We start from the raw sequence: 18,129 nt of genomic DNA, 5'->3' as shown, positions 1-18,129 counted from the left end.
GAGAGCTGGAACCATTTGAATATGCACTTAACACACAGCATGTATAACTAGTATGCAGCATACTCTTCTGGATGTCATAGGCTGATGAAATAACTAATAATTTTTGCAACCCATAATGTTTTTCCTGACAAATTACCACAGTTTTAATGAAAATAATAGTATTGAAATACTTTGTGATTAGCAATGTTACTTTGCCTTCCTGATTTCTCTTTGCTGCCAGAGTTTATTAAGATATTTCAGACATCAATTAATTAAATGTGCACTTCAATATTCTTCTTAATTTTATTCTAGAAAAGAAATGAGATCAAATACTTTGGTAGATAGATGCTGTGAATAGTGACATATATCCAGATTAAGTGAGGAAAGCCAACAAATCTAACATTATAAGCTTTAAGCTCTTTTAGTGGTATTATTTTGCCTTTTCCTGGTTCAGGTCTATATTCAATTTTATCATAAAATATATGCAATGTAAATAAACATGTGATACATATGTAATATACAAATCATAAAAAATACCAGAGAAATCCAGACCGTAGCTACCACAAAATTATTATGGTAAATTAGATTAGTATTCAAGTACTTTTTTCTAATATTTCCCATTTACTAATAATATATTTTTCCACTTAGATGTTTTTGCTATCTCATTTAACATATCTTAACCAATAGGATGTCTGCCAATATCAACTAGGCAGATGGAATGTGTGCCCATGGTGACCACCACACAGCCTCAGAAAGCACTTGAGTAAGACTGGAATTTCCCAGCAGAACTCCCCTAGGAAGCGAAGCTTCCCTCCCCTCCCCAGCCACACCACGCTGAAGCTGCTGCCCAGCTGATGTCCAAACCATGTGCAAAAGGAAACAAGTGTGTTCCGTGTTAAAACTTGAAAGTTGAAACAGTTTGTAATACAAGCTAATCAGTAGATATAATTTGTCCATTTTTATTTTCTCAACCCTCTCCTCTACATAGAAGCTCAAAGTAATGAGTAAGCCTGAGCATGTTGAATATTATCATCTTGTTTTTGTAAAATTATTGTTTAAAATTAACTTTAATTGTACAAAGAAGTTGCTAGTTAACAAATTAATGACTACAATGGGTCTTGATTAATGTCACGCCTTTCAGCATCCGCCAACTTGTGTACTGTACATCACCTTTACAGTAACAATAGAATATAAAAATAAAGACAAAATAAAAAATTACAACTCAATCACTCAAAAAAAAACCCAGCCAAGCCTTCATGATTTCTTTTCAGAGCACTGAGAGTGGTAAGCTAGTACAGGGTTTTGTTTTATGTTGTTATTCTTTTGGTGATTATTGTACATGAACAGTCTACAGAGTTTGCTTTTCATGAAAAACAGAATTCATTAGAATGGAGCAAAGAAATGTGCTCACCTTTTACAAGCTAGTATTCAAATGTTTGGCTGTGTTGTACTTCAGCATGTAATTTTTTAGGTTTTTCTGTATATGTACATACATTAAATTTGCTACACATTTTTAATTAAAATGGAAATTCTCAGTTAAAAATAAACTTAGGTAGTGTTAAGATTAGAAAAACTCTCATGCATGTGTTCGCATATGTTTATATTTGAATATATCTTACATTGAAATATTAAAATATTTTAGAAACTATGCTACAATCAAGATTTATTTTTCCATCAATGTAATATCTTTATAAACTATTTATTTGTCAGTCCTGGGGCTTAAACTCAAGGTCGTGGTGCTATCCCTGAGCCTTTTCGCTCAAGTCAAGTGCTCTACCACTTTGAGCCACAGTTCCATTTCTAGTTTTTAGGTGGTTAACTGGAATTAAGAGTCTCAAGAACCTTCCTGCTTGGTCTGGCTTCGAACTGTGATCCTTAGATCTCAGTTTCTTGAGTAGCTAGGATTACAGGATGAGTCACCAATGCCTGGTCTTATGTGGCTATATTTAATTGATTTCCATTGCTCTTTACTATGCCTTGTGTGACGTCTTCGTATTTATTCTTGCTACTGTTATACTTTTTGAGTGTTTTCTAATTTTTGCAGCTATATGCAATACTTCAACTACGTTATGTTTACCTGCAGATTAAATGTAACAGAGAACATTCAGAAGTTTCTCTGTGGCCTCACTTACACTTGAGACCTGAGAGTCTGTATTCATCTATAGTGTGTGTGTGTGTGTGTGTGTGTGTGTGTGTGTGTGTGTGTGTGTGTGTGTGTGTGTGTGTGTGTGTGTGTGTGTGTGTGTGTGTGTGTGGTCCCAAGGAAGAATCGACATGTGATATCACAATTTGAATCTGGAGACAAATTAGAAGGTAGAATCCTTTCTTTCTTGGAGAAACTTCTTTTTCTCTTGAGGCCTTCCACTGCTTGGATGAAGCTTATAGGCATGATAGGCAATATAGATCTATTTTATTCAAATTTTATTCAAACTTAAATGTTAATGCAGAATAGTTTCCCAGAAACATTATTCTGTGCTGGGATGGAGCTAGGTGGCAAAGCACTTGTGTAAGAAGTGTGACAGCTGAGTTTGATCCGCAGTACCAAAAAGAAAAAAGACAAAAAAAAGACTACAGTTAGAAAGACAAAAACCCAAACAGAAACTTTATACTGATAATTGACCAAATATACAAGGTTCTGGTTAAGTTACCTCTTGTGAATCCCTTTATCAAGTTATCCCTTTATCAAAAATATACAGTTTAGAGGTTATATTTAATTATTCTTACTATATCATAAGTTAAAAACAAAAAATAAATATTTGTTTATTAACTAATTAAAAATAACTAAAAAACTGTTAGTGTACAATTTATATGAAAAAATCTACTTGGTAGTAAAATAAAAATTCAATGAAAAGAATATTATTTATAGTTATTGAAATCTCTTTCCTATCTGCCTTGTTAGATGGGGCAGAAATTTTTTTCATCCTTAGTATAAATTTATTTATTAAATTTTGCAAAGAAACATTTTGGGTTTTGCTGATCTCTCATTGTACCATTTAACTTTTTTCTTATTTGTAGTCATGTTTTTGAAATGCAAATCACATCAAAAGATCTTTAGAAATTCATATCATATTTATTTTGGACTTAGGTGAGTTTATTATACTCCTGAGTTATAATCTTAATATACTAAAATTTATGCCAATAGAGTTTATCTTTGTTATGAACTAAGCATCAGTTTATTATACTCATAAAGAAATAGTTCATTCCAGATGTAGTTTTTCTAATGCTGACTTTTGTTTCTCTTGCAGACACATGGTTTAGAATTGTTCAAAATGTCCAACCATATGCAGAAATACATCAATAGTAATTTTTGTGATCATGAGTAGATGTTAAAATATACATTTATATATTAAATATCGCTTAACATTTTTATGATTAATTAGTTGTACAAATAGATTCTAATTCCATAAGTCAAGTTATGGATACAATGCATGTTTAGCAATGTCACCCCTTCCATTATTCTCCCCGAAGTATTGTTAATATAGACTAAGATTTTCATCATTAATACTCTTCCAACTCATCAGAAACATAGATCTGAGAAAAAGATACAACTAATCTTTTTTGTTTTAATTTGCTTGGATTTTTTAAATTTATTTTTATTCTTTTAATTGTGAAAATACTGTACAGAGGGGTTACAATTACATGAGCAAGGTAATGAGTACATTTCTGATCAAGCATTGTTGCCTCCTCCTTTCTTCCCTTCCCATCCCTTCTCATCTCTCCTCACCTGCCCCATCCACGTTTACCCCCCTCCCCTACCAAAGTTGTAAAGTTCATTTTTTGACATAACGTCTTGTACATCTCATTGTTGCAATGGGTCCACCTGTATCCCTATTTAAACAATTTTTTTTTTCCTTTCCCCTCCACGAATTATACCAACATCAAATACAGTGAAAACAGGGGTTATACCATGGGGGAGGGACATACAAAGCAACAAAGAAATCATCTTATGAATATGTTAGAAACAATAGCAAGAAAGAAAAAAACATTTGAGTCCTTATCTTGGGGTTCATTTTTTCTAACATCAACTTATCTGACCATTTCTGCTTGTCTCAGACATATACTAGTTATTGCAAAGAAGGGCAACCATGGGACCTATGTTTCTTTGGGCCTAGCTTACTTCACTTAATGTAATTTTTTCCAAGTCTTTCCATTTCCTAACAAATGGAGCAATATCATTCTTACTGATGGAGGCATATAATTCCATTGTATATATATACCACATTTTCTTGATCCATTCATCTACTGAGGGGCATCTGGGTTGGTTCCATATCTTAGCTATGGTAAATAATGCTGCAATAAACATAGTTGTGCTGGTAGTTTTAGTATGGTCTTGTTTGTGAACAATTGGGTAAATGCCCAAAAATGGGATTGCTGGGTCATAGGGGAGCTCTATGTGGAGTCTTTTGAGGAACCTCCCTACTGCTTTCCAAAGTGGTTGAACAAGTTTACACTTCCACCAACAATGCAGTACGGTTCCCTTCTGTCCACTTCCCCTCCAGCATCTGTTGTTATTAGAGTTCTTGATTATAGTCATTCTAACTGGGGTAAAGTAGTACCTCAATGTTGTTTTGATTTGCATTTCTTTTATGGCTAGGGAGGTTGAGCATTTCTTCATGTGTCTATTGGCCATCCTTTCCTCTTCAGAGAAGTTTCTCTTTAAGTCTTTAGTCTACTTATTTATTGGGCAGTTGTTTCTTTGAGGATTTGTTGTTGGGGGACTTAATTTTTTGAGTTCCAGGTATATTTTAAATATGAGACCCTTGTCCGTTGTATGGCTACTGAAGATCTTCTCCCAATCCGTGGGCTTTCTTTTGATCTTGCTAGCTTTGTTCTTTGCTCTGCAATTCCATGCAATCCCATTTGTCCAACCTCAATTTGATTTGTTGTGGTTCTGGGTCTGTATTAAGAAAATTTTGGCCAAGGAGACCTAGAGTTTTTCCTAGAACCACATGGCTATCAATAGATGCAGAAAAGCATTTGACAAAATCCAACACCATTTATGATGAAGGTTCTTGATAAATTAGGAATCCAAGGAACATTCCTCAATACAATAAAGGCTGTATATGACAAACCTACAGCCAGCAATATACTTAATGGTGAAAAACTAAAGCCATTTCCTCTTAACTCAGGAATGAGACAAGGATGTTCACTCTCTCCACTTCTCTTCAATTTAGTATTAGAATGTCTTGCTACAGCAATAAGACAAGTTGCAAACATAAAAGGGATCCAAATAGGGAAAGCTGAAGTAAAACTCTCCCTCTTTGCAGATGACATGATCTTGTATTTAAAAAATCCCATGGACTCTACTCCCAAATTACTCAGGCTGATTCAAAACTTTGGCAAAGTAACAGAGTATAACATTAACCCTCAAAAATCAATGGCTTTTCTGTATGAGAAAAGCATGGCTGAAATCGGGAAAGCAACTCCATTCGTAATAACCCCACAAAAAATAAAATACCTAGGAATTAACTTAACCAAAGAAGTGAAGGACCTCTATGATGAAAACTTTAAAAACCTGAAAAAGGAAATCAAAACAGAGCTTAGAAAGTGGAAAAACCTCCCATGCTCCTCGATTGGAAGGATCAACATTGTGAAAATGGCAATACTTCCCAAGGCTGTCTACAAATTCAGTGCAATACCTGTCAATATTTGCTTGGACTTTCTAAAAATGAAGTGTTTGGTACTCAATTTTAAAAGCTAAAATTCTGAATGGCAAACATAACTGATGATTGTATTAGAGAGGACCTTTAATTTTCTAGAGATGAAGGACTTATCCTCATATTGCATCTCAACTATGATAATTTGAGAATTAAAATTGTTATTATTTGTGTGTGTGTGTGTGTGTGTGTGTGTGTGTGTGTGTGTGTGTGTTGGTACTGGAGCTTGAATTTATGGCCTGGAATCTATCTCATAGCTTTCCCACTCAAGGATGACATTCTGCTACTTGGGCCATAGCTCCACTTCTACTTTTTGGTGCTTAATTGCAGATAACAGTCTCACAAACTCTCCTGTCCAGGATGGCTTTGGACCAGAATCTTCAGATTTTAGCCTCCTGAGTAGCTACAAACTCAAGTGTGAGCCACTGACATAGGTCATTTCTTTCTAACATTAATGAGAATATATTTGACTGTAATTTATCCTTGCTGTAGCACTGTTAACCCTCCCTAGAGTTTGTTTCTCCTATGCAACTGGAAAATTTAATTTCTCCCAGCATAAAAAGAAGCAAATCTAAGAATAAGGAAGCACTTTACCTGATCCTAGTTTTAGAGATTACTAGGGACTTTTTGTTCTCCATTTCTAGTACAAATCACTCCTGTTTTTATACATTCATGCACTTGTTCATTCTGAAGTTGTTACTGAGTACGCATTTGGACAATCATAAAGCGTGATGTAGAAGAAGCAAATAGGGGAAAAGGAAAACATATTCCTCTGCCCAAATCCCAATTTAGGGACAAGGGGAAGTGGTTCATTAACATTCCTTGGGGGAAAGTTAATTGTGGGGAGAAATAGAAGTGCATGTGCAGAGGATGGCTAGTTGATGATGAAAGTGAAATTTTTTGCAAGCTGATCTTCTGCCAAAATATCTGTTTCTTCATGTTGACAGCCACTCATTTCTTAAATTAGCCTTGGTTTTCACTATTGGAAAGATGCTGCTTTCTACATGTGTCTTTGCCATCTAAATGGAAAATGCAGTGACATCCTTAACCACGCAGCAGTCCAGTTCTCTTTCATTTTCATGATGCTGCCCATAGGCCATCTCACTCTCAATTCTCTGCCTTCTTCATTATCCCAACATAGACCCTTGGACCTTTTAACTAGTGTAAACATACGCCAGCAACCATCACTTATTTTCTTGACTCTGAGATCACATTTCATACAATGCCTAACATGTAATCTTAAGAAATAGAAGAGAAATACAAGAGAAAATTCATAGTTTGTGGACTTATAGAATGAGTTTAATGAATTTAGAGTAATCTAGACAAATCAGTCAATTTCATTCACTGCTTGAATAACCCAAGTAAGAAAATGCATCAATCCAAATAAGATCATTAGTTTAAAATATTTAGGTTTGTCCCTAAAAGCAAAAACCAAACAAACTCATATCCATACTTAATTCATAGAATACAACTATTTGTAAAAAAAATTATGAATTAAGCTTTAAACAAATTTTCTTGTTTTTTTGTGTTATTGCAAACAGTGAAAACAAGTTGGCTACTTCAAGTGGTGACACAACTGTGAAATTATGGGACCTATCTAAAGGCAATTGCATTTTGACCTTGGAAGGACACAGCCATGCAGTGTGGTCATGCACATGGCACTCCTGTGGCAATTTTGTGGCTTCTGCTTCATTGGATATGACGAGTAAAATCTGGGATGTTAACAGGTAAGAGTTCTTTAAACATGAGCTGACTCTTGTTGCTATATCTGTCGGTCTGCCTCTTTGTCTGTATGTATATGAGTAATGCTGCTTTTTCTCCTTCAGTGCTACCACTGGGAAACATTATAAAGAAATTATTCATTGATAAAATTTGTAGAGAGCTACTTATATAATCTTAGTGAAATCCATTTCTAACTCCATTAATCTTTGTTGATATAATAATTCCTTTTAAAAAATAGGCAGCCAGATCAAGCCTGTGTAATAAGATTAGCATTGCTTCACTGAGAAGCTGTTTGTCTTCAACAGAATAAAAACAAATGCTTCCTTTAAAGAACACAGTTTAAAGGCATAATTCCCACTGTGCTTTCCATGGGTCCACTGTGGAATTTAGTTTAATAGACATGGGTGTGATGAAAATAATTATTTGATTTATGCTTAATTTTGATCATTCTGTTTCCTAATTAAATGCTTCTCAGAAATTCACAAATTTCAAAAAATAATGCAATTTATTGTATATGTGTTCCAAGTCAAATAATTTTAATCTTATTTTTTATCTTTATGTAAAAAGGAGATGCCATTCAAAACAGTATATGAATACAGTGAGTCTTGATCAATATCACCTGTTTTATCATTTTTGTGGATGAGGAAGGTGTACTGTACATTTTGATCTTAATTCAGATAGCTAAATCCATTATGTTTACAATAAATATTCAAATTCCTGTCTCATATACATATGCATATATATATATATATATATGAAGCTCACTACAATCTATTATGTATACAAATAGGATACAACAAGGAATGACATTGTCATTTGTTGGGAAATGGAAAGACGTGGAAAACATTATATTAAGGGAAGTAAGTCAGGCCCAAAGAAACATAAGTCCCATGCTTTCCCTTATTTGCAATAATTTGAGATAAGCAGAAAAGGTTAGATAAGTTGATGTTAGGTGAAATGAACCCCAAGTTAAGGACTCAAATGTTTTTTCTTGCTTGCTACTGTTTCTAACATATTCATAAGATGATTTTTTGATGCTTTGTATGTCCCTGCCCCACGGTATAACTCCTGTTTTCACTGTATTTAATGTTGGTATAATTTGTGGAGGGGAAGAGAAAAAACAAATTGTTTAAATATGGATACAGGTGGACCCATTACAACAATGAGATGTACAAGATGTTATGTTGAAAAACAAACTTTACAACTTTGGCGGGGGGTGGGGAGGGGGAGGCGAGGGTAGGTGCGGGGAGGAAGGGAAGGGATGGGAAGGGGAAACAAAGGAAGAGGCAACAATGCTTGATGAGAAATTTACTCATTATCTTGATCATGTAATTGTAACGCCTCTGCATGGTATTTTCACAATTAAAAAAAAAGGTAAGTTAAGTAACTAGCAAACATTCTACTTGTTTCATCTAAGAAACTGTAAGTCATTTGTCAATCTTCTGATCACTACATCTCTGAAAATAACTAAAAGTAGAAAGCACTGAGGTTTGGCTCAAGGGGCAAAGCATTTTCTGAGCAAGACATAAAGCTGCAAATTCAAATCCAGAATCACTTGAACATAAAGACAGAAAGAGGGCAAGAAAGAGAAAGTGAAAGAGAGAATAAGAGTAAGAGAGAGGAGAGAATATGAATTGGTTTGCAATGAGGATAGAAGATAAAGGAGGGACAGCTTTGAGCCTGTAAAGATGAGATATCAATTTGCTGTCCACTTATCTAAATGTATTATTTTGACAAATATCAGAGATTTTGTGGAGAAAGAAAAAATGATCAGGACAAAGATATTGTAATATCTATAATATCTACTACATTTCCATGCTTGGAAGCATATGCATTAAAGATGTACTAAATTTTTTAGAGAATTGTATTGAGTACAAAAATTCCTAAGTCTCTTTTTGTAGTTACTTGACTCAAACTGTAAGAGAATTCGGAGTCCCCTATTTTACAGCAAAGGACATGGACTTTTAGTTCTAAGTAGGAAATAGAATCCACTTCCTATGTTAGATATGACCATTGAGGATATCAGAATTGACCGTGGAACAAAATAGACACCACTGAACACAGAGAGCAAAGGCATTCCTGTCTGGAGCAACCATGTTTCAATCAAAGCTCTCTCTTCCGTGTGATGGCTCTAAGTTACTCAGGACCCCTGCCCAGGGGCTCAGTCCTTGTGGATTATCAACACACAGATGGATAGATGTTGCCCATTTTTTGACTTTCTATATTGTAGTTTGGAGAGAAATTATTCTTTTTGGCCAACACTGCTACTGTGCTTATGGTAGTGATAGCAGGGAACAGAACACATGATTTTCTTTAGATGGTTATCAATATTCCATAACAGATCTGAATGGATTGTGTACTGCCCAGAGCTCATCGCCTATAAGCTAGACGGAGTAATGAAATGGGATCTTGCATTGTCCCTTCTGGGAGTAGGGAAAAGAAGACAGTGAGTACTCTCCATGGGTGAAAAAGGGTGGCAACGATTTTAGTTTTTGACGGAAAAGAGGCTGTGGCAGACTGACAAGCTCTTCGCTAGAACCTGCTTCTCCTTTCGCCCTAGTTGGGAATTTGGCTGTCTGTCTAAATGGTACTGTTCAGCCTCCTTGTTTGTCAAATGTGGATCTGCCAGCTTAAGTTCAATACACACAAGAAGTTAGAATAATAACACCACCTCCGTGTTGTTTCTATGGCAGCATGAGGTATCAATAACTGGCCACGGTAGCTCAGATGCCAGTTATCTTAAATGATAGCAACTGTCAACAAGCTTGATAGCAAGCCAGCCACAGTCCCCATTTCAGGTCAGGGAGTCTCCAACCTTCTCTGAGCTACCCAGAAATGGGAAATAAACATCCATTTTGTTTAAGACATTTTATTTCCAGCCTATTAGTCACGGCATTTTAGCCTGCCAGTCTAACATAGGTCTACTGTGAATGCTCTTCAGTGACATGTTTTCATCTCATGGCATATTTGTAAGTCAATTAAGACAAATCTTAAACTGTCCCCAAAATTTTTCAAATGGATGATGCTAAAAATTCTGTGCTGATAATATATGGCTTTCCTGCTCTCATATATATATATATATATATATATATATATATATATATATATATATATATATTATTATTACTTTGGCCTTTCTTGCCTATTACCCTTAATTTCTACTCCAATACTGGTGGAGCCTATAAAATAACCATATTTTTTTGGGGGGGGTCCGGTCGTGGGGCCTGAACTCTGGGCCTGGACGCTGTCCCTCAGCTCTTCAGCTCAAGGCTAGCACTCTACCACTTGAGCCACAGCACCACTTCCGGCTTTTTTCTTTTTGCTTATGTGGTACTGAGGAATCGAACCCAGGGTCTTGAGCATGCAAGGCAAGCGCTCTACCACTGAGCCACCTTCCCAGCCCAATAACCATATTTTCTATTTGAATGACTTGTACACATATAGATTAATGTCCAAAAAGTAGTTGAAAGTTGTAAGAAAACATGAAGCTATAGTATTTATGTGTCTACATTGGTAGAACTCTGGTTCATTAATGATGATGTGATTTAAATATTTTAAAAACACCAAGAAGCCAAGCACCTGGGGCTCATGCCTACAATTCTAACTACTCAAGAGACTGAGATTTGAGGATTGTGGTTTAAAGCCTGCCCAGGTAGGAAAGTCTGTGAGACTCTTATCTCCAATTAACTACCAGAAAACCAGAAGTGGAACTGTGGTTCAATGTGATAGAGTGCTAGCCTTGAGAATGAATGCTCACCGAGAGTGCCCAGGCCCTGAGTTCAAGCCTCATGACCAACAAAAATTACAAAACAAAAGGAAGTAAGAAAGGAAGGAAGGAAGGAAGGAAGGAAGGAAGGAAGGAAGGAAGGAGGGAGGGAAGAAAGGAAGGAAGGAAGGAAGGAAGGAAGGAAGGAAGGAAGGAAGGAAGGAAGGAAGGAAGGAAGGAAGGAAAAGGAAAAAAAGACCACAAAGGATTTCACTGTATAGTAGCAGTGACCATATTTACTAATGACAGCTTATTGCTGGTTGTTATGCTGATGACATATACATAATGAAAAGTGGCCTCACAAGTTGGTTTGTTTTTGATCCATGAAATGCAGATGGAGCACAAGCTTGTTATAACACTGGGCAAAATAGAAAATATAAATGACATTTTATGCAGAGGTAAAATTAAACCAAATGAATAGTAGTAAATGATTGTATATAATAAATAGCAATGATAAATGTGGCAGGGGAAAAAATAAGGCTTTGAAGACAGAAAGGAAGGGATTGCAATCTTAAATAAAAAAGTGAAATTGACTTTGGATTCTGTCAGTAAACTGAGGGCAGCCAAGCAGAAGCCTGAGAGGAGAATCTCCCTAGCTCTTCAGAGCTTCAATGGTGGAAGCAGGACTCAGGTGACTCACGATGGACGAGGTCATTGTGACTGGAATTAAAGCAATCAGATGAATGTGTGCATATAATGTTCTAGCAACGCATGTCAATGACTTTGACCTTTATCTCCAACAAAAGGAGATACTTACTGGAAGGGATTGAGCAGAATTTTCAACTATGTCCAAGTGTTGTGGTGCATACCCATGACCTCAGCTCTGCAGAAGGCTGTAATAAGAAAATCAAGTTCCAAGGCTAGACCCAGGGAAAAATGTGAGGTCATATCCAAAAAATAACTGAAGTGAAAATAGACAATGGCATGGCTCAAATAATAGGATAAAAGGAAAAAGTAGGAAGACCAGTTGGGAAACCATGTAATAATCCAATAGAAAAGGAGAAAATTTGAGCCAATATGGGAACAATTATAGTAATAAGATGATTATATATATATATTGGAGACAATATATTTTGGAGACAAAAATCCACGTGGAATTTCTAACTTATGATTTGTGGAAGGAAGACAAAGCAAAGGCCTCATTCTGAGACATGTGAAAGTCAAAAGGCCCATTCTTGCTTAACTGGAATATTACTATAGTTTTAGAAAAGACTTTTCTATCAAGATATATCAACACACATTCTAGAAAGCACTGTGAATGAGAAATGCCTGCTCATTGTAACTTGTATCAAAAAGAAGAGAATGTCCCTTTATGCCCACTGCATTGCTTCTGCTTAATTGAATAATTCATTGGCTAGTCAGCCTCTGGGTTAAATGAGAGGAGAGAAGCAGAAGGTAGGCTGTAGATAAAGAAGCCAGTAAAAACTAAGGAAGAAAGAAATATGTAAGATTAGGACTCTGTTACAGTGAGTTATCATCTGTTCATGACATGTACCAGTAATTTCTTTGGGGCACCTAATGTACCAAGTTGGATTCCAAAATGAGAAAAATCTCTTTATTAGAAAACAACATTTCTTTATTAAAAAAGTAATAAAAACGGGGTTTAGTATTTATAATATAAAATATTCCAATAATGTATTGTGTGTGCCTTATGCTTCATTGGCAAAAAGTTGGCTATGCCGGCAAAGAAGGGCATATTGTACAATATTAATGGTTTTAAAACATAATAATATAAGAAGTATTAAGACTCCAGGGCCTGGCTTATTGGAACATTAATACTTGTCTTGTACTGTGCAGATCTCCAGTTGCCTCTTACACCTGAAAACGCACCCGTGGTGCACATTAACGCGCTCCTGAAGTGCGGCTTGAAACATAATTGTACGAAAAGGAAAGATACAGAAATTGACCTCTTGTGATTAATTTGTCCTGTCCCACCACCATCATAAATCAACTATTACATCGCCTCAGATTTTCATTTATATTCAAATGAATAGTTCCTTCTTGAAATATTGGACCAGAAATGATCCCTAAGTGTTTGAGCATAAACACAAAGAATAACTACAACTGATTAGGAAAAGAGAGAGAGAAAGAGAAATAACATATTTTTCACTTTCATTTCTCCCTCCCAAAGTGCGTAACTAATAGGCATGATGGAGAAGTAGGTATTTTGTAAAGAAAAGCATTGAAACTAAGGGCACGTTCAAATATATTTATGCACTGTTATGTGTTAAAATAAAGTTACAGATAGCCATAGTTAACATGAGATAGGAGACAAAGCCACATTTTTGTAATAATTAAAGTTTAATTGAATATATATATATGCAAATGTATGAATGCCTACAGACACATGAAGTTGCATTTATTAGTAAAAGTTAAAATTTCAGCTTTAATTTCAGAGAAATCTGTAAATATTTTGCTATTTTAAGTATCTGATAAAATAGTATTTATTTAGCTACAGCCCAACTTGTTTCAAAACTTATTTATTTGAGAAAAAAATGCTGTGTATGTGTGCATGTGTGCACATACACATATATAGTACTCCTGAAACTTGAACTCAGGGCCTTTGAGATGTCCCTGAGCTTCTGTGTTCAAGTCTAGTATTGTACCCCTTGAACTACAGCTTCACATCTGGGGCTTTGATGGTTAATTAGAGATAAGACTCTCATGGACTTATCTGCACAGACTGGCTTCAAACAGCAATCCATAGATTTCAGCTGTCTAAGTATCTAGAATTATAGGCCTAAGCCATTGGTGCCTGGCTGCAACTGCTAATTTTTATCCTATTCCCCAAGCTTTATGTCAAAATTATTAAAGTGGTTTCCATTTAAAGAAAAATCTAAGATTCTACTCACTTACTTTGATGTGGATGTCTAAGTCCACTAAGTCAAAATGAAAAGTAAGGTGACTGCAGCAAAAATAAACTATTGTTAGATGGGGGGATGCTTACTAGCAAGACAATAAAGCCCTACGAAATATAATTTCCATAGATTTTAGAGAATGTTATCTCACATTGACATGGATTTGTGCTAGTTCCTATCACTTGTTAATAAACAGTTGTATAATGTATCCTAGACAAAAGAATAAGAACAAACCAGACCATATCTTGTCAAGGCTCTTGGAAAGAGTATTCTCTAGGCTAAATTTTGAGTACCTAAGAGCCAAATGAACTCCCCTAGGAGAAAAGACCTGCTGGAGAATCCAGGTCCCCTCAAGTTCTCCTGTATATTCATGTTTTGTTTACTAAAATTCAAGATGGAACCAAAAAAATCTCTTCTGTAAAAATTGTTCTTACTCAGTTTTTTTTCACATGAAAATGTGTCCCTTGAGTAAAAATAAAGCACTGAATTACAAAACCACATCTTTTGCTCCCACATAGCCCCCATTAAAGAAGAAATTGTGGCAGGTTATCCACGGCATGTAAATCATAAATCATTAAACACTGACTTAGGAAGGAACCAGAGATTAATTCCTTACCTATAGAGATGGAAAGGAAGCGCCACTGAGAGCTCCTGGCTTTGGGAGATGCCACACGTGCGGACCTCCTTCTCCGTTACTGGAAGGGAAGTTAGAACCTCTGGGGGAACAAGTTGCCTGGAAGGGAGACATTGAAAGTAGTGCTGGGTCTTTGCATCTTTCCAAAGATGCTTTTCCGTCAGGCTGGGAAGGTGGCTTAGCGGTATAGCGCTTGCCTCGCATTCGTGAAGCCCTGGGTTTGGTTCCTCAGTACCATATCAACAGAAAAAGCGGAAGTGGCCCTGTGGCTCAAGGGGTAGAGTGCTAACCTTGAGCAAAAGAAGCTCAGGGACAGTGCCCAGGCCTTGAGTTCAAGACCCAGAACTGGCAAAAAAAAAAAAAAAGAATGTTTTTTCATTGGCATTGCGTTTTGTTAGTAGTGTGTAGATGACATCTTACTAAAATAATTCACATTGTAGCACAAACATCCCTGTGATAGGTCTATTTCAATTCATTCTTGAGGTTGCTAGTCAAAATTGCTTGAGTAAGAAGATGTTAGCTCTAAATATTCTTTTCCTATTTATCCTATTCTTTTTTTGGTACATTATACTGGAGTTTGAACTCAGACTTCTGCTTGATGGCCATTGGGACCATGTCACCAGCCTCATTGAGTTTAGTTTTCAGATAGGGTCTTTTTCTTTTAGCCAGATGGTCCTATACCAGGATTCTACTACCCCTATCTCCTGAGTAGTTGGAATTACAAGTATTAATAATCACTCTTAGCTTATTATTATTATTATTATTATTTGCCAGTCCTGGAGCTTGACCTCAGGGCCTGGGCACTGTCCCTGAGCTTCTTGAGCTCTCTACCACTTAGCCACATTCCCAACCCCAAGTATAGTTATTTTTGTGTATTATTATTTCAATATATCCAGGCAAAATATTTTACCCACGAATTGAACAGATAGATTTATTGTGACATTATCTAACTGTGCTTTGGAGAAAGTCTAACATTTGAGCCTAGAGACAAAATATATATATATATATATATATATATATATATATATATATATATATATATATATATATAGCTTTATTTAAAACCACAACAAATATAAAGGGTATGTGTTAAACGGTTTTTAAAAAATTAATTTCTCCTAAATATCAGAAAAGCTTATAAAAATATCTAATGTGCTCAGCTTTAGAGGCCCAATATGATTTATCTTATTGCTTATTTCTAGTTATGTGAGAAATGTATTTTTAAATTAAAACCTCCAAAATAAATCTAACCTTTTTATTTTACTAGTACAAGGTAATATAATAAATTATATGTCTGCACTCCCAAAATACTACTATTCATTATTAGCTATAAATATCTTATACATATGATATTTTAATTAACAACCATCAATTATTTATACAATCTCGTCTTATTTGTTGTTTTTATGCCTTCCTAGCCCATTTTTTATGTGCTCCTTAGCCTATAGGCACTCAGTGATATACTCAAGAATACATTGTGCATTATGTGAATTACATCCTCTCTTATCGTCTATGTTCATATCCTTCTCAAAAGCAACTACATAAGTACCCAGTCCACAAATTGAAACTGACTATCCACCTTCTTCTAAAAGGATGTTGGGATTAGTTCCATCAGACTAACAGCCTTTGTTATCTCCATCACTATGAAAGTGCCAGCCTTTATATCTCACTATTGTCCAATCAGAAATTCTCTCTCACTCACCTCTGATCCCTCTTTTACTGTATATTGTGAAATTAGATTCTTTCATCACCAAAATGTTATATATTGTCAATCCCTTCACTATCCAATTCCTCTTCTCCCTTAAACTTACTGTCCCTTGAGAATATTGATTCCTCTTCTATCGCTAGAGATTATCCACTCATAATGTATATTAAGCATATTGATATTGTCACTTTGATGCAGATAGATTGTTATTTTAGAATTTTTACACATTTATTACATATTAACCTATGTATAGACATAAGACCTGACTAAGCACTGATTTGTGGCCATCTTTATTTTGAATACTTGGACCTCTAGGGCTCTATGAAATGTGTATATGTATCTATTTATATATAAATACATATTATTTTGTAAAATGTATTTTAATTTATAATTATAAATATACTACCAAAAGTGTTTCCATTGTACCTCCTATTTTATATTCTCATTGTTTCTCAATGTTATCTATCTTCACCCAGAGTTAGAACTATCTGTATTTTTATTTATTTTAACTATTTAATGTCTGTGCTAGTCCTGGGACTTGAACTCAGGACGTGGGCATTGTCTCTGACCTTTTGCCCTCAAGGCTAGTGCTCTACCACTTGAGCAACAGTCCCATTTCTGGCTTTTTCATGGTTAATTGAAGATCAAACTTTTGCAGATTCTCTTGCCTGGGCTGGTTTTGAACTATGATCCTCAGATTTCAACCTCTTAAGCATCTAGGATTACAGGCTTGAACCACCAGCACCTGGTTTTATCAGTATTTTTTTTCATCTTAGCGATTTTAATGTATATGTAGTGGTATCCCATAATGCTTTTAATTGGCCTATTACTAATGTGTCTTCATGTTGTCCATGTTTTGCATACTTATTTGCCATCAGTATGTCTTCTTAGCTGAAGTAACTGTTCAAGTTTAGCCCTTGATCATCATCATTACCTCCTTCTACTCCTCTTCCTCCCCCACCTCATCCTTCCTCCTCCTCCTCCTCCTCTTCTTCTAATTCTAATCCTTCTCTCTCTCTCTTTCTCCTCCCCCCTCCTCCTCTTTTTTCTTCTCTTTCTTCTCTTCTTCCTCCTCCTCCTCGTCTTCCTCCTCCTCCTCGTCCTCCTCCTCTTTTTTTTTTTTTTTTTTTGGTCGGTCGTGGGGCTTGAACTCTGGGCCTGGGCGCTATCCCTCAGCTCTTCAGCTCAAGGCGAGCGCTCTACCACTTGAGCTACAGCGCCACTTCCGGTTTTCTGGTGGTTTATTGGAGATAGGAATCTCACAGTCTTTCCTGCCCGGGCTGGCTTTGAACCGTGATCCTCAGATCTCAGCCTCCTGAGTAGCTAGGATTACAGGCATGAGCCACCAGCACCCGGCCGTCCTCCTCCTCTTTATTCTTCTCCTCCTCCTCCTTCTCTACAAGTGAAATTATCTCATGACATTGGAGGATAAAAATCTGAACCCAAGGTGTTGGTAAGGATGATTCTGATGTTTGAAAGGGAAATTCTCTGTTCATTTTTTTCTGACTTTTAGACAGAGGTCTTCTTTTTCTTCACATGATTTTTTTTTTCTTAGGCATGAGTGCCTAAGTGTCCAAGTGTTTTCCTTCACCGAGAGTCGTCATGTCAGAATAGGACTCATCCCAATGCCCTTATTTAACTCATTTACCTGTAAAGAGGTTCCCTAATTGAAGCTTCATTCTGAGATATTATGGGCTAGGACTGCAACCTATCCTTTCCCAGGTACACAGTTCACCCAATCACAGTCACTTCCTTTTATCCATATTTGGGCTACACTGAGACCTATTAGGACTTTAAGTACTTACACA

General features: G+C 35.9%; 1 protein-coding gene across 3 annotated transcripts in view; it reads left to right on the top strand.

Annotated features, from left to right (window-relative positions):
* Positions 1–18,129, top strand: part of Spag16 (sperm associated antigen 16) — a 782,336-nt gene that overhangs the window by 371,856 nt on the left and 392,351 nt on the right. For all 3 annotated transcript variants that reach the window (XM_070027619.1, XM_070027799.1, XM_070027711.1), the window contains one exon: positions 7,178–7,363. In XM_070027619.1, the coding sequence (XP_069883720.1) occupies positions 7,178–7,363 (186 nt within the window). The remainder of the gene's footprint in view (positions 1–7,177; positions 7,364–18,129) is intronic.

The sequence above is a fragment of the Dipodomys merriami genome, unplaced genomic scaffold, assembly GCF_024711535.1.
Source record: "Dipodomys merriami isolate MVZ:Mamm:240054 unplaced genomic scaffold, mDipMer1.0.p SCAF_1, whole genome shotgun sequence".
NCBI lineage: Eukaryota > Metazoa > Chordata > Mammalia > Rodentia > Heteromyidae > Dipodomys > Dipodomys merriami.
This window is presented reverse-complemented; position numbering and strand designations above follow the sequence as displayed.